At 38.7% G+C, this 22479-nt stretch overlaps 1 protein-coding gene across 10 annotated transcripts in view; it reads right to left on the bottom strand.

Annotated features, from left to right (window-relative positions):
* Positions 1 to 1239: 1239 nt before the first annotated feature.
* epb41a (erythrocyte membrane protein band 4.1a) overlaps positions 1240 to 22479 on the bottom strand; it is an 81579-nt gene continuing 60339 nt past the window's right edge. For 5 of the 10 annotated variants that reach the window (XM_022214880.2, XM_051956135.1, XM_022214883.2 and 2 more), the window contains 5 exons: positions 16703 to 16831; positions 13107 to 13208; positions 11078 to 11158; positions 10644 to 10763; positions 1240 to 5200 (listed from right to left, as the gene is read on the bottom strand). In XM_022214880.2, coding sequence (XP_022070572.1) covers positions 10665 to 10763; positions 11078 to 11158; positions 13107 to 13208; positions 16703 to 16831 — 411 coding nt within the window. In that variant the 3' untranslated portion in view covers positions 1240 to 5200; positions 10644 to 10664. Of the gene's footprint in view, positions 5201 to 9584; positions 9699 to 10643; positions 10764 to 11077; positions 11159 to 13106; positions 13209 to 16702; positions 16832 to 22479 lie in introns of those variants that run through there. The other 5 variants (XM_051956134.1, XM_022214885.2, XM_051956136.1 and 2 more) reach the window with 5 other exon arrangements.

The following is a 22479-nucleotide window of genomic DNA, read 5'->3' as shown; positions in this document are numbered from 1 at the left end:
TTGAAAGGACTAACTGGGACATCTTGAGAATCAATTCAATTCAAACCAATTCAATTTTATTCAGATAGCGCCAATTACAGGTCAAATTGTTTCAAGACGCTTTACAGAACCCATATGCCTGAACCCCCAGAGCAAGCTCAAAGGCGACAGTGGCAAGAAAAACACCCTTTTAACGGGGAAGAAACTTTGAGCAGAACCCGGCTCTTTATGTCGGGGTACCCATCTGCCTGCTGGCCGTGGGATTGAGAGGAACAGAAGAGGTAGAGGGGTGGAGAAGGAGGGGAATTGGAGAAGAGGAGGGTGGTGAACAAGGACTATATAACACACAATTGGATACATGCGTGATAAGATGATTTGGAGGAGTATCCATCAACTGTACCTGGCTACACACAGAACTGTGCTGATGTTATCACTGTCAACAAACACATCTGGGTTTGGTCAATCATAAGACCTGAATGACAAAGGAAGTCAAATCTGTTCTCAAGGAACATAACATGGCCTTCAGGTCTGGTAACAGGGCTCCATACAGTGCTGCTAGAGTCTACTTTGAACAGAGGCATCAGGACAGCTAAAGTGGCCTACAGGAGGAAGGTTGAGGACCTCTTCATCCAGCACATCCTTAACTAGAAGACCTGCAACCTCACAACTGCTGACAGGGATGCCTCTCATGGCAGAGGAACTTCACTGCTTCTTTGCCTGCTTTGAGGTGAAAACAGCAGGCTTCAGACAGCCACAGCATCACGGTACAAGAGCATGAGGCGAGGTAGAGCTCAGAGCAGTGAATCTGAGGAAAGCTGCTGACACTGATGGTGTGACAGGAACGATACTAAAACAATGTGCACATCAGCTCTCTACTGTCTTACCTTGCTTGAAGTCTTGAACAACTATCCCACTGCCAAAAAAGTCAGTCATCAGTGGGCTGAACCATTACCATCCAGTAGCTCCTCTCACATTGGTCATTATGAAATGCTTTGAGAGTCTGGTCCTATAGCATGTCAAAGCCTGCGTCAAACCCACCTTGGACACAGATCAGTTTGCCCACAGAGCCAACAGGTCTACAGAGGATGCCATCACCTCTTCTTAAATTGGAAAGACTTTAAAAATTTTTATGTTGCATCTGGCCTGGACGTAGATTTTAAATGATCTAAAAAGTCTGTTGTTGGCAGTGTTCAGATGTTTTCAAAGGACACAGTGAAACATAATCAGGACTGACAGCAAATTAGACAAAGAACAAGATAGTGCATGTCTACATTAGTGTTTATTCTGTGCATGGGGCTCTTTACATGTCTTCCCATGATGGTGAAGTAAGGGTTCACAATTAAGAAAGAACTTAGAAATGCTAGTTTGCATGTTCATGAAGAGACAAAGGAGTGCCACAATGAAGATGACAGCACAGTGAAAGAACACAGAACACATGTTGGGAGGACAGTACAGGATATGATGGAAAAATAAAAGTATAATTTTTGAAAATCAAAATATAAACAATGTATGCCATAGTGATAGTGGTCTATGTCCGAATTGAGTGGGCAGTGTGTACTGAAGAGGGTAACTTTGGTTACCTAGATGTATTTATTGTTAAATTATCAGCAACAACCATTGAATTTGTAATATACTAATTTTTAGACTAACAAGGCTAGATTAATCATTTGAAAATGATCATGATATACCTGTTACATACATTTTATTCAGCTATACTGTCAGCACCCTTGCTACAAAAATATAAAGTGAACTATAGCACTGAAATTTCCAAAGGATATAGCTAGACAAAAACATCTTCAAAAAAAGAGATTCACCACAAAAAGCAAAATGTAGGGCTATATCTGTTCAACACAGACGCATGTAAGCTATCTGTCAGCAACTTCCAATGTTAAGTCTTGTACATGTTCCAGTTCAGATTGTGTCTTGACAAATTGTTAGACCTTTTCAGTTTTTTGTCCTGGGCTGGTTGTGAACCCCTTTCTGTCTGTTTGCCTTCTTCATGTTTTTCTTTAGATCAGTCACACTTGCTTTAGATTTTTCTGTGCATACTGAGTTTCTCCATCACTCCTGTGTCTTCTCCCCTTTTTACTTCATTCCACTGAATATAAAATAAACCTCCTCTAAAAATGTGACATTGCATTCATCACTACACAGCTTTCATAGTGCTAATTACAGTACTTTTGGATTACCAGTTTAATGTCGTGGGAAAATATGGTATCTATTTAGCAGGTTAAAAAAAATGAACCATAAAAACGTAATAAAGAACAAGTCACGTTTTAAATGAAAGATTCCAAAATAAGAACTTAGTTAAGAGGTCTTCAGTCAGGTCCTCAAGTTGTTTTTACTCAGCATTATAACTGCACAACTCATCAGCTGATAGGTAGTTTAGGCTGACTTTCCAGTAACTCCACAGCTCACAACCTGTTTTTCCACAACCCAATCCACATCTACTGTAACACTGAAACAAAAAAAATATGACTACTCCTGACTGTTCTACAGGACTTTTAAAACTGAAATTTTTATAAAGAACATTAAAGTGAATAAAGATGTAAGGGAAGAGTATACCGAAGAGATGGAGAAGCTCAGAATGGATCAGTGAAGGTAGGAACATGAATAAATAGAAAATAAAAATAAAAAACTAACTAAAATATAAAATGTGAATAATAAAACCTGAAAAGGGAAAAGAGGATTGTTTCAGAACCAGCCCTGGCATCTCACAACTTTTAAACATTGTATATTATGTAATTTATTGTTGTATGCTGTTTACATGTTTATCCAAGACTAATTTTGAGTGAGGCAGGTAGGCCAGCTTTCCATCATCATGACCTCTGTTGGTCTTGCGATACAGCAGCCACGATAAGATCATTTATAGGTAGGCTTCTTTCACTACTACAGCCCTGTCTGTGAGTGAAAACCTCTAATGGTACAGCTAATTCCTGAGATCAAAGATGACCAAGATTCATTTTCACAGTTAAATTTGATTTAAAAAATGTAAATATTGTATTTATGTCAGAAAAGGCTGCTAGGGAATGATGTTTTTTTTGTTTTGTTTTTCTTTACAAAGTGGGTCGTATTTTTAAGGTTCAAGGACCTTGAGACAATACAGTTCAAAGCTTTTTGCAGTTTAATGTGGTAGCTCTCAACCTGTGTTTATCTCTTTATTTTATGGCAAGAAGGTGGAACTTTACCTTCTAGAATGTCTGAATCCTTTCACATTGGCGTTCCATCTTTCTCAGTAAGTACACACTGCCCATTTGGAATAAAACTAGAAATGAGAGAGACACTGTAGATGCTGATGTCATGCTCCGTAGAAATGTCTAAAACTTTATCAGATGACTTGAATGCTCTTCATACAAATCATGAAGTCACTTACTGTGCTAAGTAAATCTAAAACACAAAACACCCAAAAAGAATACTGAGGCGGGAATAAATAAAGAAAAGGTCATTTCAGTACACTGCAGTCTCTGTTATCCTGATAACGACCAGAGAGCTGTACCTCGAAGCAAGTTCTACACAGCTAGGCTTTCTGTGTAAGTTGGCTTGACCAGAACTAAAAACCCAGTCAGAGATAACAGGTATCAGAAGGTGGTTATCAACTTTCTTTGTTAACTCAGACTTTCTGCTTCAAACTCTGTGTGCCTTCACACGAAAGTTAAATGCATCATGTGACTTTTCTTCTGCACAAACTGGACCAATCATGTCTGGCCTGCTTCAGTCAACAGCCTGCTTTAATGAAGAACTACGAGAATTCTAAAATTTATGATGAAAAAAACACTGCTACAGCAAATGCTGGTAGAAAACTGTTAATCATTTGTTTTTATCGATCAATGCAGCTGACTATTTCTAACAGCTGCACATTAGAGCTGTTAAACTTCATATTTTCAAACATGATGTTGTATTGAAGTGCATTTATTTCAGACTCTGTCCCATAATGCAGGATATCACTTAAATTTTTGGCCAAATCAAACTGAAAATGTTACTGATGGCATGATCTCTGTCATAAATACCAATAATATAATCGATCATCTAATCTGTTCCATCAGCTGCTGTACCAATAGTGTAAATAGACTTGACAGCAAATGAGGACCAAACATAAATAGAGATTTAAAAAAATCTGTGATTTCTGCGTCACCAGCTGAATACATTTCAGGTTTCCATGGCAATGTGAGATTCATACAGTTGGCCATACTGTAACCAATCTGTATCGCTCATAAAGAATCGTAAGGAAACGATGTGGATAAAATGGAGATACTTCTTCCAGCCGATTTAAATCTAAATTCTGAACATGATCTGATCTGGACCAGATCAGCTTCACAGCATCTGATACCATGGAGATTTAGCAGGCTGAAAGAGAGCCACCTTCACTACACTGAAACCTCTGACTTTAGGCCCAAAAATCCCCGCTGACCCACTGATCTGGCTTCGTAGTACAGCCGTCAGTTTCAGTGAAAAGCACTACAACAACAAAAACAACCAAAAGATGTAAAGATCACTTTACAAACGATCAGTCAAAACTTTAAATAAGGTGAAAGAAGTCACCCCCCCTGCTCTGATAAAATCACATTTTTATACAGAAATTGAAAAAATATTTTTTGTAACATTGAGAGGGAAAATAAAGTATTTACTGTACAAGAAATGACACCAAACTTGCACTGAAATTTTAGAGGGATTCTTGAGTCCCGACATGTAAAATTTCACGTAAAATCACCCACAATCCCTTTGTCAAGGAAGTTTGGAACACATTGTTAAAAAAACACTTGACTTCCAAGTTATTGGTAACCAATTCTGATGGTAAGAAAAGCTGTAGAAAAATAAAGTACCAGTAATCTCAAGTTTAAAAGACCAAATGCCCTCATTATTTTCTTAAAATCTCCACACAAATTGGAGAATAAATATATCCACAAATGCTGTACTTTATTTTTTTTCCTCTTTAAAAAAGATCTGTTATTTGTAATTCCAGCAGTTGCTCTTTTAGCAGTAAATGGAACAAGTTGGGGATTGTGGGGAATACTGAGTGGGATCTCAGGAATTTTCTGGTGACTCCTTCAGGCCAAACTTCACACTCATAGAGGTTAAAGTTCATGTTCAACGTTGAAGCTTGTTCCCTCTGGTGTGGTCTGGTGCTTCATCATGAAGGCAGGACAGCTTGGTGGTTGGGGGTGCTGAGGTAAATGCTGTGATGGAGACACATTAAGGAGGAAGAGGGGGGCAGCTGAGAGGCCTGTAATGGGGTAGATGACAAAAAAGAACGATGGATAGATGGACAAAGAAAGAAGAAGAGATATATGAATATATATAAATATATTTAGTGGAGTATTTCAGATGGGGACGCATGGGAACGCCACTAAAATACTGTAGTTGAAAACACAGAATATAAATAAGAGAAAATAGAATATATAATGATTGAAAAAAGTTTTATACATTTAAAATGTGTTGAGCTAACCCTGTCGAAAATAATACATATTAGAAAATCGTGAATTAATAATATCATTAAAATACCTCAGATAAATTGTTTTCTCAATATCTGGTCTCTAGTCAGTTTTGTCTCAACCCCAAAAAATAGTTTGACGGAAGACTAAACTGCATTCCTAATTATGTTTTAAAAGAAAAAAACAGTGATGTACAACACTCAACAACATTGTCCCTCTGAAAAGAATGGCAGTGACAAAGAGAAGACTTAGCTTGGAAAATCCAAACTGAATCTCCATATAATCTCCTATCTCCATGTTAGGAGATACAGGAGAGTCAGTTTGGCATTGGGCGAATTGAATCGTGTTTCCCTCCCGGGACAGTTTGGTACGACCAATCATAGCACGGGAGGCGGGAGTTAATGCTGCATCATCTTCAGCGCCTGGATTACCCATAAAGATGATGCCGGAGGAGGAGGGGGGCCAGAGCGAATCTTTTTGTGGTCTCTTGGCGTTTTGGATGGCGTTAGTCGTTGCCTCTTTTCACTTGACGTTTCTGACAATGAGGAGGCAGTGGATGGCTCGTTACTTTCGGCTTCTTGCCATTGTTTGTACAGAGGAAAATCCCGTTCCAAACGTGTGAGTAAATTTAAGCAACTTTTACACATACGCACCGACTTGGTTTGGCTCCGATTTAAAGTTATTCCTAACACCGCTAATCGTTCGGAAGGAGTCTTTTGTTGCGTAGCCTTTTCAAAAATAAGTGTTGTACTTGAGAGTACCCCATGTATTCGCAGATTTTTGTGACAAAAATGGCAGTAATCATTCACTGCGACACTTTCTCGGCTGCATGCCATTGTTGTTTGGACTACATGGACTTCAAGGTCGATTTGTTTGTGCGTCACATCTGTGTTACGCTGATTGGTTCTTTCTCGTTCAAGCTGCAGTCGTTAGCCCCTCCTTTTTGAAATCGTCTCGTATCATCACAATGCCAGACTGCCTTCATTTGTATTTATTTTAATATATTAATAAAGTCAGTCTGGATTTTCCAGGCAAGAGAAGACTAGCTCCATGGTATGGTTAAAACATGTGCACATTAAAGCAGGCTAAACTAAAGCTGGAAAGGCCGTGAATCTCTAGAAATGTCCAATAATTGTCTTAACCAGCTTGAGCTGATCCAAAATGCTGCAAAGTTCTGACAGAAATACACAACAGGTTTTGTTTGCTCCATATTAGCTTTCTTAATTGGCTTTTTAGTTTTAAAACCATTCTTCTCACACCTAAAACTCTTAATGACCAAGCTCCAGCTTATCTTAAAGGCCTTATTGTACCATATCACACTAACGGAGCTCTTCACTCTCAGACTGCAGGTTGTTAAGTTGTTAAGCTTCTGTCAATAAAACTCAACACATCCCGCCACTGTCTCTCATCAAAGACATTTAGTACGGGAAAGTCAGACCCTTGAAAATGTTGTGTTGTTTGGATTTATTCTTCTGATTTATTATGTTTTTGTTGTTTACATGGTATGAGTTCCCAGCTGAATGAAACAACTTCAGCATCCAGAGTGATGTAAACATTTAAATGATGCTTTTTGTGTTTTAGCTTTATTTTCACAATAAAGAGCATTACATTAAAACAGTAACATTCTCTTTCACTCTATTGGTGAACTGCAGCCTGGAGTCGAGCCTAATGCTAGGATAAGATACAGTGGATTCAGAAAGTATTCAAATTCCTTCATCCTTTGCACTCTATTGATTTTTAATTCTATACTAAATCTTAAAAGATGGGGCTGCCATTTTTGCTTGTCAGTTCACATCCAGTAACTTAAAATAACAAATTAAAAATATGTTTTCAGAGTCTTTGTCATTGTATGAATAATCAAAACCTAAAATCTCTCTGTTACACTCTAATTCTATACTTCATAGTCACTTGACAGAAATGAGGTAAGTGTCTTTTCCAAACAAGGTAAGACATTTTAAGTTAGAATACTACTACTGCTTGAATTGACTGTCAGAAGATTTACCAGGGGATTTAGTTCTCAGTTTAATCCTTAAGTTTTAATGTGAAGAAAACATTCCTGCATGGAAAACATAGCTGTGAACATGTCTGCGCTGGTATGGTAGACTTTCAACTCAAACGAAAGATATAGTGCTTGGGACTGACGGATGACTTCTCAGACTTCATGCTGATGTAAATACACCGGACTTGATTTAATATTCCAGTAAAGCAGAGGTACCATGGAGTATATAATTCCTCAGTGTTGCCTCACAGACTAAATATAGCCTTCCTCCCATTTAAACAGAGTCCTTTGCTTAGTTTTACAAAGTTCCTCCTCGAAGATTATAAAGTAGGAAAGTTTGTGTCGCAGTTAGTTTCACAAGCATTTTTTCAATTCTACATTTGCTGTTGGGCAGTTTTGTTTTGTGCTATTCTCATAATGCCTCCCAGTTGTGTCTGTCAGACTGCACTGAGGACTTTCATAGCCTCAGGCCAGACAGGCCTCCCACACCAGCACCCTGTACAGACACACTGGGAGGTAGGGCTGCTGTGTTTACATACTAGCCTGCCAGTCTGCTAAACAGCACCAGATTCCAGTCTGAACCCTTTAACATTACATAAACAAGGCCACAATTAAAACCACATGAGCACTATTGTTCACCATGCTTCATGCTGCTAAGCTTTGGGTAGGGGAGGGGCCTCAGCCGGATACACACTTAATGTTGTGTGGCTTGTGTAGGCAAAATGTTCTTAATAGTAGTATTTATTATGAACCTTCTCTTAAATAAACATAAAGTGAGGAGAGAGGTGTGCCTCAGAGGCCCATGCTTAAATGGCAAAACAACTGAATAACACCTGGAACAAAGCCATGGCAAGTTTTTTCTTCTGTTATTTGGGCCATTCTCCTATTGAAATGATATATCTAGCCACGACTTAACACAGTATTTTACCTTTAGAAGTACCTGACTGATTTAGAATGAGATTACAGGAAGTGAATCTCGTCAGGCCTTCTACTGTGCTCATTTACAGTGCCTTGTGAAAGTATTCGGCCCCCTTGAACTTTTCAACCTTTCGCCACATTTCAGGCTTCAAACATAAAGATATAAAATTCTAATTTTTTGTCAAGAATCAACAACAAGTGGGACACAATCGTAAAGTGGAAATTTATTGGATATTTTATACTTTTTTAACAAATAAAAACCTGAAAAGTGGGGCGTGCAATATTATTCGGCCCCTTTACTTTCAGTGCAGCAAACTCACTCCAGAAGTTCAGTGAGGATCTCTGAATGATCCAATGTTGTCCTAAATGACTGATGATGATAAATAGAATCCACCTGTGTGTAATCAAGTCTCCGTATAAATGCACCTGCTCTGTGATAGTCTCAGGGTTCTGTTTAAAGTGCAGAGAGCATCATGAAGACCAAGGAACACACCAGGCAGGTCCGAGATACTGTTGTGGAGAAGTTTAAAGCTGGATTTGGATACAAAAAGATTTCCCGAGCTTTAAACATCTCAAGGAGCACTGTGCAAGCAATCATATTGGAATGGAAGGAGTATCAGACCACTGCAAATCTACCAAGACCCGGCCGTCCCTCTAAACTTTCACCTGGAACAAGGAGAAGACTGATCAGAGATGCAGCCAAGAGGCCCATGATCACTCTGGATGAACTGCAGAGATCTACAGCTGAGGTGGGAGAGTCTGTCCATAGGACAACAATCAGTCGTACACTGCACAAATCTGGCCTTTATGGAAGAGTGGCAAGAAGAAAGCCATTTCTCAAAGATATCCATAAAAAGTCTGGTTTGAAGTTTGCCACAAGCCACCTGGGAGACACACCAAACATGTGGAAGAAGGTGCTCTGGTCAGATGAAACCAAAATCCAACTTTTTGGCCACAATGCAAAACGATATGTTTGGCGTAAAAGCAACACAGTTCATCACCCTGAACACACCATCCCCACTGTCAAACATGGTGGTGGCAGCCTCATGGTTTGGGCCTGCTTTTCTTCAGCAGGGACAGGGAAGATGGTTAAAATTGATGGGAAGATGAATGGAGCCAAATACAGGAGCATTCTGGAAGAAAACCTGTTGGAGTCTGCAAAAGACCTGAGACTGGGACGGAGATTTATCTTCCAACAGGACAATGATCCAAAACATAAAGCCAAATCTACAATGGAATGGTTCACAAATAAACGTATCCAGGTGTTAGAATGGCCAAGTCAAAGTCCAGACCTGAATCCAATGGAGAATCTGTGGGCAGAGCTGAAGACTGCTGTTCACAAACGCTCTCCATCCAACCTCACTGAGCTCGAGCTGTTTTGCAAGGAAGAATGGGCAAGAATTTCAGTCTCTTGATGTGCAAAACTGATAGACATACCCCAAGCGACTTGCAGCTGTAATTGCAGCAAAAGGTGGCGCTACAAAGTATTAATACAAGGGGGCCGAATAATATTGCACGCCCCACTTTTCAGGTTTTTATTTGTTAAAAAAGTTTAAAATATCCAATAAATTTCATTCCACTTCACGATTGTGTCCCACTTGTTGTTGATTCTTGACAAAAAATTAAAATTTTATATCTTTATGTTTGAAGCCTGAAATGTGGCGGAAGGTTGAAAAGTTCAAGGGGGCCGAATACTTTCACAAGGCACTGTATTTCGCTTTTAAAGAATAACTGGGGCCTATAGAATATTACTATTGTTATACCTGCGTAGTGTGCTTTGTTCTTCATTTCAGGAAGTGGAAGGGACTAGTATTTGGAGCATACTAGATTCTGGACTTAATAAACTATTTTAAATATACATTTTCCCCCCAAATAACCCTTCCTTCTCTCTTATCAAAACTATGAAACAACATGTATACATCATTAATGTGGAGCTACATGAATTTAATCAAGATGACAATCTAATTAGCACAGTGATAATCCCTAAATTTCCCTGTACAACTGAAAATGGTACAGTAATTACTAAAAGTAATAAAATCTTTTTGGAAAAGACTGTTTAATCAGTCTTTGTTTCCTTCGGGATAATAACACATAAAAAATTAAACACATATAACAAATATATATTAAAAATCTTTTTAATCCCAACACTATAGCCATAGCTAAAGGGTTGCTTTTTGTTCTTCACTGTTTGATTTTTTCAATAAAGCTCTATATTTTCTTGTTTTGCCCTTGACACATTCTAAAGAGCTATGATGTCTCAAAGTTTCAGTCAGACCCCAGAACGGATAGTAAGGGCTGGGTGAAAGGAGGACACTTACCTTCAGAAGGAACAGTAAATCCTACTCTGGGGTGATCTCTGTTTCCTGGTGCACAACCACTTTGGTAACAGACATATCTGGATGTTGTTCTTTCGCCTCTTTAATGGCCTGAGCCAAAGCCTGCAGAACAAGTGACAACAACTCAGGTGGTTTAGGGAGAACATCATTAAAGAGTTTAATTAGAATGACTTATTTATATCTACTCTCAGATGTACGTTGCTTTGGATGAAAGCGTCTGCTAAATGAAATAGTAAAGCTGTAGACTTGATATGTTACATAATGGGGAAAGCCTACAAACACTTCCAGCACCACATGAATCAACACACAGTTAAAGCAGCTGCTTATTGCAGAAGAAGACATCATGACAGCATTTAGCATGAACAATGAAGCAATGAAAAAAATGCTTCTCTGTTTCTATTAGTTATATTCTTCACCTTGTCATGATCAATTTCAGTGTCTCCAGTGATGACGATTCTCTTTTCAATGCGAGTCTCAGAGATCCCTCCTTTCACCGTCTGCAACAGAAACACGACAAAAACTAAAACACAAGCTGGAAAAAAAAACACAGAATACCAAACTTAATCATTATTATCTCTCTAAAAAACATTGGAATTAAAAATGATAATGGTAGCAGAAAAAAATGATTATCCATGACCAGTCAAGTGTCAGTATGAGCTTACTATATCATCATGCTTACAATCGTGAACAGAAGTTTACACACACTTGTAAAGACCGTGTACTAGTGTACAATGGCAGTCTACACTTTCCAGTGACTCCCAAAACCGACATGTTAGTAGTGCAGAAAGTTGCATGATCTAATTTTCTTACTGGCATGGCCTCTTAACTTCTAATGAGTGATCACAACTGACTACAGCTTCTGACTTCTCTGAGCCAATTTAAATAGGACAAATACTATCGTGGAAAAGATCTGAAGAAGCAGATCTGTGCTCTCTGATCCTCAAGCGGATTGATATTTAATTAATTTCTGATGTAAGAAAATGGTTATTATAGCATAAGAATTAAGTATTTAATGATGATGATGTAGGATTAATCCAGACAGTGTTTCAAATGTTTTGCAAACCTTTGAACAGAAAGGTTAATGCAGTGAGAAATCTGGCACTGCTTCCTCTATCAGAACCAAAGGAAAGGCAGACGGGGCGTTGCTGCTTGCTCGTGTAGCAGTTTTACAGAAAAACATGCTTTAGAGGAATAAGAGCAACTACTGAAAAGCAGTTCTGCTACTAAAGATGTTCTTTAGTAGCAGAACTACTAAAGAACATCTTGAGCTGGACCCTATGCTGGTTGCACCAACTACTAAATTACCATATGTACCAGCCTCAGTCATCCTCAAATGCAATTAATTCTTACAAACTTGTTGTCAGAGCAAAGCACAGCAAAGCAAGAGTGGGTCATTGCCTGAAAACAGGCTATTGTTGTTGACATTTGCACCATATTGCAAATGAGAAATGATAACACAACTGTACTTTTATTATGTCAGGAATACAGTTAAATCTATCATTAAGAAATGAAATGGAATGAATATGGTGCATGTGTAAATCTGCCTCGGCTGTAACAAAAATGGAGTGACCATGCAAGAAAAGACTATTAAAAGAGGCCATGAAGACACCAATGACTACAATGGTGTCTTTATGGCCAATAAGCTGATCAGTCAAGCAACAATAATTAACTTCCAGCTATTGTTTTACAACATTAAGATGCACCCGTCCCTTACAACTCACACATCCACCTCACATCCCTTTGGCTCATCATCAGTTTGAAAACTTCCGCTCTAGACCTTACAACACACCATTTAGCAGTACAACCTGTGTAATGAAAATATAAACAAAATGAGAATGATCTACACATTACATAATCTAAGAACACAATGTGTCTTCATAACATGACTTGTTGTAATGTTCTAACTGGTTGTTAGTCTGACTTGTTAAGGCTAACCTCCCACTATCAGGCTACATTAAGTTGAACAATGTACTTTTGCAGAGTGTCTTTCATCAAGTTTTCTTAAAAGCCGAGACTGAACATTTAATGTGTTTTTTATGCTTCTGACAAAGACAACTTTTAAAAAGTAATGAAATTATATCCTTACCCACAACTACAATATGATCTGAGTTGGTTACCTGAGATTTTTTACTTACTTACTTCATTGGCAAATGCTCAACTGGGTAAAAATTGACCTATAAAAAAGACTAGCAAACCAGAGGATGCCGAGATAACCAGGAAGCTTCTTTGACACTTCAGGTGTCGTAGAGAAATAAAAGGAAGTTTCTTGCAACGTCTGGCTTATGAGGCTACACCCACATTCTCTCCAAAGCAGGCACATAAATCAAATCATAAATGATCAATATCACGGCATAAGTAACTGAAAGCAGAGAACCATCACAGCAAGGTGATAAATTGTTGTATTGATCTGTACTGCGAGAAGGGCTGTTAGTAAAGTGAGCAGACCTTGGTGATCTGGGTGGTAGTGGTGGTGCTGATGGTCTCGGAGGTGATGGTCTGGGCACTGAGCAGAACTCCTGACTCCCTCTCTGCCAGGCTGTCCACCGGCTGTGGAAGAGACACTTTTTAATTTTTGAACAAGAATTTATAAATCCATTTAAATACACTCATTTAATTATTGATTTTTCTAGTATTTGAACAGTTAAGGCACTTTGGCCCATTTGCTTTTGAAAAACTTTGTTTTGTAGGTTTATTTCAGATGATAAAAGCTGGCATTTCTCCTCCATCAATATACCAGAATTAATAAGTGCAAATGTGTTTTAGAAACTTTTGCCTTTAGGCAAAGATATTTAAAATCCATAAACTAAAATCTCTCTTTTACAGAAGTATACCGACCCTTTCACATGGCACTCCAAATTGGGGCCATTACATCTAGTTTGCTTTAATATCCATCCATCCATCCATCCATCCATCCATCCATCCATCCATCCATCCATCCATCCATCCATCATTGTTCTGGGTCATGTCCTGACCAAAGGTATTTCCAGGCCACATGAGATATATAATCCTTTATCCTTGAACATCTCGAGGCAAATCTCATCCACACCTGGTGCTTTGTCATCGAGTAGTTTCTTAATCACTTTGGCATCCTCTGGCATGGATATTGATGAAGCTCCCCCTTAGTCTGCAGGCTCTGCCTCCTCAGCAGAGGACATGGTAACAAGGTTGTCCAGCAGCCTTCCCCACAATTAGAATCACCAGGCGGTGATCAGTTGACAACTCTGCTTCTCGCTTCACCCGAGTGTCTGAGACATACAGCTGCAGGTCTAATGACACCACTCCAATATCAATCATTGATCTTTGGTCTAAAGTGCTCTGGTACCAGCTACATTTATGAGCCACCTTATGCTTGAACATGGTGTTCGTTATGGCCGATCTATGACTAGCACAGATCAGGCAGGTCTTTTCCCAATCATGCCCCTTTAGGTTCCTTCATTATTGCCCATGTAATCATTGAAGTCCCACCACCCCCGGGTACTCCAAGTTGCTGTTCGGTGCATAAGTACAAACAGTTAAAGTTTTCCCTCCAGAACAGATAGTCACACAGAAGCGAGCCTCCCGTTCCCTGGGAAGAACTCAAAGAAAACGGTGCTCAGCCGGGACCTTGCAAGTATCGCCACACCCACCTAGTGCCTCTCCCGTTCCTATCCACTATCCATTGGGCAGCAGCCCTATGTTGCCACGTACAGTTGTTCCCAACCAAACCCACTGAGGTAAAGTAGGGACTATACAACCTTTCCTCTCAGGAGGGGCCCTGGTTTCAGTTTTCCAGGTGAGGTGGAACCGTTCGCTATCTTTGTTGACTTCAGGGTTTTATGAATTGTTGTCTGTCTGGTCCCTCCCCTAGAACCAATTTGCTCTGGGAGACCCCAAAGGCTATTGCCCCAGAGAACAAAATGTCCAGGAAAATAGAAACACTCAAAGCCCTCCACCATGATAAAGAGGGGATTCTTTGATGGGCTATAATATTATTTGCAATCTAATTATATCTTGTTTTGATTTAATCTGCATTAAATTGCATTTTTAAGGACACAGTTCAAAAAAGCATGCTTTTTTCTATACTGAATAAGGTCCCACAATCCAGACTGCAGGTCGGGACAAAAACAAAGTCATCAAGTCCAGGGACGGGTCTCTCTGCAGATACATTTGTGAAAGTTCCCAGGAACATAGTGGACTGGATTATTATGAAATGGAAGACATTTGGAAACACCAGGACTCTTCATAGAGTTGCCAGACTGGCCAATCTGAGTAACTGAGCAAGAGGAGTTCGTAGTTAGAGAGGAGGAACCCAGCAGTCACTGTAAGACAGTATCAGGAGTTCTTTGCAGAGATGGGGGAACCTACCTAAAGGAAGACTGTCTTAGCAGCATTCCAGTTAGTTAGTTATTATTTAGGGATTTATCACAACACAACACAATGTAGTGTATAGAGTAGCCAGACAGAGACCATTCTTTAATAACGCATGTAACAGTCTACTTGAATTCCACCAAACAGCTTTCCAAGGACTCTGAGAGAATAAAGAATCGGCAATCTGATAAAACTCTTTGAGCAGAACTCTGAGCACTATGTTTGGTGAACCCTAACCCAGGCACTGCCTGGATGATAGCATTATGCTATGAAGTAATTCTCAGCAGCTGCGATAGGGAGACTGATCAGAATAAAAGACCAATGTACTCAAATACAGAGAGGTTATTGAGAAAAAACTATTTGGAGAGGAGCTACCTGAGATTAGGGCAGAAATTCACCTTTTAACATGTTGATTACGTAAAGCATCGAACGAAGAGAATGTTGGAGTGGCTCCTTGAGTAGTCCAGCTAAAGGCCAGACTTACAAACCACACAGAATGTCTGTGGAGACACTTGAAGAGGGCAACTCACAGATGCTTCCTATATAGTCTCATTGAGCCTGAGTGGATCTGCCATGGGATAGACTGACTGTATGCAGTTTTGCAAAACTTGTACAGACTTATTACAGAGGACTGGAAAGTACACAGGCTACCAAAGGGCTTTTAGAGATTGCTGAATTCAGGGTCTGAATACCTATAAATGAGAGATTTTAAGTTTACATTTTCAATGAATTTGCAAAAAAAAATTAAGAACATGTTTACTGATTGTAGATTGATGTCAATTTCATATTATGTTATTCATTTTAAAACCTTTAAAAACAGAAATTTTAGTTAGAGCTGTCTACTGAACCTCAGAACTGTTTTGTCAGAAACCAAAATGTCTCATTCGTTTGGCATCACAGTTCTGACCAAATTAGTAATCCTCCTTTTTACTTAATCTGACATGTTCTGATTTAAATTGAACTGCTTATATTGTAGCTACCTAAATAGTTGAGAAATTTAGATTTATTTACCTTTTCTGTCAATGAAAACAAAGGTTTATTAGAACAAAACATGCTTTCAAAGTAAGGTATCTGAATGGTAAATGCTTCATAATGATACTCTAACTTTGTTATTTTATCAATATTTGTGCCCTGTGGCCTCAGTCTCTCTGGCAACTTTGTGAAAGGCTTTGTCAGTGCGAACAGCAAAATGGTAAATGGCTGCAATTAAAGCATGGATTTATATCTCTCACTAACCAAACAAGCTGCCATACACACTATCATGCAGCCTTGACCAGGGACACTTTGAGAGGCCGACAGGTGAAACTGAAGCAAACAGTTTGTGGTGATTTATTTAACTGCCTATTTGTTTGGTAATTTATACAGTATATACTACTGAAGGCATAATACAATGGGGTCCTAAAGCTACACCTGCAACAATACAAATTCTTGACATTAAATTTTTACCTACAGTTTTTCTAGTGAGGGTTCTAAAATGTTAAAAAAGGAAAAGAAAAAAGAAAAAAGTGCAATGCAATTTAGCCTAATATCAAACTGATAGATCAGGGAAAGGCCAAAATTTAAGGTTGGGGTAAGGCCTGAAATTTGCATACAATGAGACATTTTAGACCCACTGTTTAAATGTGTTTAATCTGAGCCTGTAAGTGCTTGGTTAAATATTTTGGGGGGTGTGCAATTCCCTGAATTCCCCTCACCTGTGCTGACTCGTATGTGATGGTCTTGGTTTCAGTGTGAACTAAGGGGATGTCCTTGTAGGTCACAGTTCCTCTGAGGGAGTTGGTGATGTCTGAGATGGTGATTGTCTGGGTCTTTTGCACCGGAGACTGCAGGGACCAAATAAACAGCAAAAAACTCTCTGAGGCTGTCATCAAGAGAAACAGCTGTCACACAGTGTCATACCATTCAGCTCAAAGAAATACAGACACATTCACACATTGCAGCCTTTGAAGTTTAGGGCAAGACTAAGATTCTGCAGTGGAAGTCTTACCTTGTAGCTAATTGTTTTGCATTTGTGATAGACAATATCGTCATGGGTAAAGTGGATTACTCATGAAGTTGTCATTGTGACATTTCTTCTTTTACTGAGTCTATATTTCACACACATATCTTTGTTCAGATGTGTTTGTCATCATGTAACTGTACGCTCATATGCCATCAGTAGGACGAGGTGTCTGCTGTAATGTTAGCCACATAAGCTAAACAACAAACAGAGACAGTGTTGTGTGTTTCCCTTATGTACTACTGTATTTGTGATTCTGTTAATAATAATAATGCTAATAACAATAGTACGGTAATTCTAAAGAAAGGAAACAGTTTGCTTTGATTTAGTGTATTGCTTCTGTGTATATATTCCATACTTGTACACAATGTAACAATACAGCAGGACCTCAGGAAGATGAAACATATTTGTTATTTATAGTGCCTCTAAAAATATATCCACGACTTGTAAGCCTTCCTCTTTTATTGCTTTACAACGTTGAATCATGGCCAATTAAATTTGTTGTTTTTTTCACAATAGTTTACAAACATAACAACTCAAGTTACAGTGAAAATAGATTTCTATAAAGTAATGTCAATAAATGAAATAAAAACATGACATGAAGAACTGCATAAGTATTCATCTCTTTCAATCGAGTATTTCGAGGATGCACCTTGCCCACACTTACAGCACTGAGCCTGTTTGAATAGGCTTCAGTCTGCCTTGGACATTGCAATTTTACACCAATTTTATTTGAAAATCTGCTCAAACTCTGTTAAGGTACACAGAAACTGTGAGCAAGCAGCCTTTTTCCAAGTCCAGTCACCAATTCTCCATTGGATTGAGGTCTGGGTTCTGACTTTGCCACTATAGAACATTCACCTTTAGTCTTAAAAAAATCCCTTTCCATGTTGCTTTGGCTGTTTGCTTCTGGTCACTGTCTTGCCGAAAAATAAATCTTCTGCCAAGTCCTAGCTCTTTTGTAGATGCCACTGGGTTGTCCTCCACTGATTTCTCAATACTTTGCTGCATTCATTTTACCTTCTACCTTTACAAGCCTTCTACGGCCTGCTGCCAAACATGATTCTGACCTCACCATGCTCTGCCGAAAGGATGGTGTGTTTGTGAGGATGTACAGTTTATGTCTGCCAAACACAGCAAGTTGTGCAATGGCCAAAAAGCCAAATGTTGTTCTTATCAGACAAAAGAGCCTTCTTCCAGTTAACTTCAGAGTCTGTCACGTGTTTTCTAGCAAGCTCCAGTCACGATTTAATGAGAGCTAGTACAGTCTCTTCCATGTCAGCCACAGAAGCTTGTAACTCCTTCAGAGTTCAAAAACCCTTTCTCAGAGTTGCTCAGAGTGTTCCAGAGCTTTAATACTGTAGCTATAGCCTGGAGGATCAATTATTTTGCATTTTATATTTTCAACTGACATTGCTTTGTAGGAATCTGTTTTTCCTTTGACATGGGAGTCTATTTTACAGATTCTTGTCAAGAAAAGACAAATTAAACTGACCATGATTCAATGTTGCACAGCAATAAAAGGGGGGTGAATACTTATTATAGGCCAGTATTTGGTTTCCCAAAACAGCTGACATGGGCAGAACCCATGCTGATTAATGTGTCGCTACACTATACAATAGTTGTCAAAGTACTGTTCACTCAAAATTTATTTTGTTCTTGTTAAATGGTTTACATTTAGGAGACATATTATGTTCAGCAGTTAAACTTCTGTCATGAACTATATTAATAGTTTCCCTGTTTCCAAACTTTAAGGATGGAGAAAGAGTAGTTATTTTTGGAAGATCTTTAATTAGATACATTTTAAACATTTTCTACAGATCCAATCCATATTTGACAAAAATAAAAATCAATTATAACACAAAACATTTCTGTTATCATCTAACATGACATCTAACTGATAACAGCTAGATGTCATGTTAGATGATTACTTTCAAAGTCATGCCGACGATAAGAAGGCATGATGGATAAAACTGTGTGGCAAGATACTGATTGCATCTCCATGATGTTGAAATCAGGGATCTGTGGGGACCACAATATCTGTGGCAGTATTCATTGGTATTCGTGTGGCTAAAGACAGAGCCTTACTGTACATTTAAGCTTGTTGTCCTGCTGCAGTAAAGAATTAATGAGACAATCCCTGATGATGCAGTGTAATAGATATGATTTGAATATCTAAAGTTTGTTGCTTGTTTGCACAGTATTGCATGATGACGCCAAATGTCACAAGTTAACTTTGCTCCTTCACAATTTAACAAAAATTTTCACTTCACAAATTGGTGAGTACTTCATCACTTAATCTTATGATCTAAGCAAGAACTATTGAACAGAGTCTTGTCCAAAACAAAATTGTGTGCCCGTTGACTATGAAACACTGACCACTTGTTGCAAAATCATGGAACACATTTGAAACAACAAACAGACAATGAATAATTCACTACAATCAGCATAGTGAGAGCATGCACAATGGTACAATCATTCAAGGTAAAGGCCAGCGTAATGAAAGAACCTAAATGTTCCAACAAAATTTATAAATAACTTAAAATGAAGCTCACTTTGCCAGAACGTATTGATAGTATTATTTTAGATTAATTAGGTTTCAACAAGAACAAATTCTTTCGCATCATGTTTGCAAATACCATCATACCCAACATACTGCCGAAAAGTAAATCTCTCACAGTGCTGACAGATGGTTTAATGTTCTACAAAATTATGTTAGAGCACTGACTAGCATTCACAAACAGCTGGTGTGTTTGGAAATTACATATTCCAAACACACACCAAACATTCTTGTACACAGATGCATTCTTTGCTCCGGCCCCCGGTATACAGGAAAAAATGCTCAGTATGGTACTAAAGCAAAGGATGATGGTTGCTCAGCCTACTGCATCACCAAAGCAGCAAGTGAAACAAGGGAGTCAGTACAAACTTCTCCCCAAACACATATTCCAGCTCCTTTTGGAGGACCATCAGGATCCCCAGGTGAGACAGTATATTAAAGCCAACCAGCATGTTCTTGGTCTGCTGCAGCATCCCTTCTCAGTTTGGCATACCCAGAAAACTGAGAATTGTCCAGAGGGCACTCAAATGAGATGCAAAAACCATGTCAACTACCTGTTTCAACATCAAGAACCAAGAAGCTCCTCCCAGGTGTCTGAGCGTCTTATTGTTTCCCTATGGGAGTCCACCACCATACTGCGAGGGAAACTGAATTTGGTTGCTCGTATCCAAAATCTCATGCTTTTCAAACGGTCTACGCACAAAGCTCATGATCCCAGGAGACAGTTAAAGCATACTGTAGATGCAGCAGTGAACTGAGAGTATGTCCATGACAGTCTGTTGAAGTTTGATTGACTGGGCCAGTCCACACAGTTTATACTATAAGTTACATGAAGTTACAGTAATACTCATGTCATATTTGTAACCATTTCTTAAATTTTAAACTTTTATCCCATTTCTTAGCACTGTGCAAAGCATTTACAGTGACAGAATTAACCAAATAATGAGTAAGAACCACCAGTGACTTTCAAGTTGTTGCTTTTTTGTTTGTTATATTTAACTATTTGGTGTATGATGAGACTAGAATAGGTGGACAGTTTAACCTGTTGCATATTGCAAAATTTGCATCAGTTGGTTGACACCTGGGGAGTGACAGTCATGACATCTTTACAAGACGATGCCATAATATTGAAAAAGTTACAATACACAAAAAGCAACAAAGTCATTGGATGACTAAGGCAAATTCCATCAGCAGACAATCAGACCAAAATGTGGTAAAGTCCTATAATTCACAGGAGAAAGCACAGGTTTACAGAATTATCCCAAGATTTAATGACTCTGGTGGCTGCTCACCCATCAAGGGACTGGATATATTCACTGAGGAAGCACAGTTATTCAAAATATATTTAATTAAATAGCAGTCTTGTAAAAGTTCTAAACACACAATATAACTTGTATATGTCAGTTCCACTACCACTGTCATGGGTAAACAAAACACTTTCCTGTAGTTCATTTAAACAGTCATATTTAATGTTTTCAACATCATCTGCATTCTGGACACAACATGAGGAAGGTTTGAAATTATAATGAAATGTTATTAATAAATTCTTAGAAGACGACCGATACAAATAGACACTTAATTGTTACTAAATTTCACATCAAATAAGAATGTCTCATTTTAAACAAAACCTACCCAAACTCCCCAGGAATAGAAAGAAATTGTCACTCTCCAGCAAAAGAATTGGGGTAAAAGAAAGAGAAAAGATGACATGATACACTGAGATGACTCTTCACATCTTAGTGCACCATAAAACAGTGCATCAACATGCTGTACTTCCAGCATTAACAACTGCATAACTACAAAATTTCACCAACTCTTCTACTTCCACTGCTCAGTAGTCAGGTTTAAAACGGCAACACCATCTTAACAATTAAAATACAGCTAATGACACAGAACCCACCAGCCATTTTTCTTAATCCCCACATGGTCAAAGATTAAATGCTGAACAAAAAGCAACCACAGTAAGCATTTGCCATGATAAAAACTGCAGTTCTGGCAAAAGCATTATTTTAACTAAAAATATCAACTGAAAGATAAGCCAGATGTAAGGCCTCTTGCTAAAAAAATGATTTCAAAAACTGGTGGGGAGTGGACATATTAATCTGTGTATGGAAGTGTGAGTGATTATTTTCTATATGCTGTTTGAATAGAAAGTTAAGGTTACTATCACTAATGGGAGGAACAATAAGCAGCTGTATATTGTCTCAAAACAAAACAGAAACGATTTGGATGAGATAAAAGTTCTTCATTCACTAACAGTCATTAGTACTAGTAGGCACTGAAGGTAATCTTAGTTTCAACCAAACTGCATGCAGCAAGAACAGCATCCACAGACAAACAGGCACTGAGTCTCAAGTCTACTGACTGATATCAGAAACTTTCAAATACTGTTTTTGGTATTCTTTAGACAGTAAATGGTAATGGTCTGCGCTTATACACGTTTCAACCTTAGTGGGCATTACAGTGTGCTTTTTATTTACCTATTCACACACACATTTGCATGCCCATGGCTACAGAGTGGGTGAATGTGTGTATAAATGGGAGCTTTGGGTTCACTGTCTTCCCCAAGGATACTTTGACATGAGAAAGGGTGGGACATTGAACTGCCAACTACCTTGTAATTAATGGACAACCTGCACTACAACCAGAGCTACAGCTACAGCACAGGCAGGAGTTCAGCAAGTCTCAGCAGTGAGCAGTGGCACCTTCAGAAATGTACCACATGGATGGCCAGATGGGGCCACTGACACACTTAACCCAAATGCCATAACTGAATTTCAGGAATCCTATCATGCTGTTGCAGTTTAAAGGGAAGTTAAAAAGCTTTGCAAGAGTTAAGAGATCTCGTACAGACATATTTTTGTTTCATATTTTACCTGATGTGCATAGGCTAATGGAGGCACAGTTAACAT

Source organism: Acanthochromis polyacanthus, chromosome 11 (genome assembly GCF_021347895.1).
Source record: "Acanthochromis polyacanthus isolate Apoly-LR-REF ecotype Palm Island chromosome 11, KAUST_Apoly_ChrSc, whole genome shotgun sequence".
Lineage (NCBI taxonomy): Eukaryota > Metazoa > Chordata > Actinopteri > Pomacentridae > Acanthochromis > Acanthochromis polyacanthus.
This window is presented reverse-complemented; position numbering and strand designations above follow the sequence as displayed.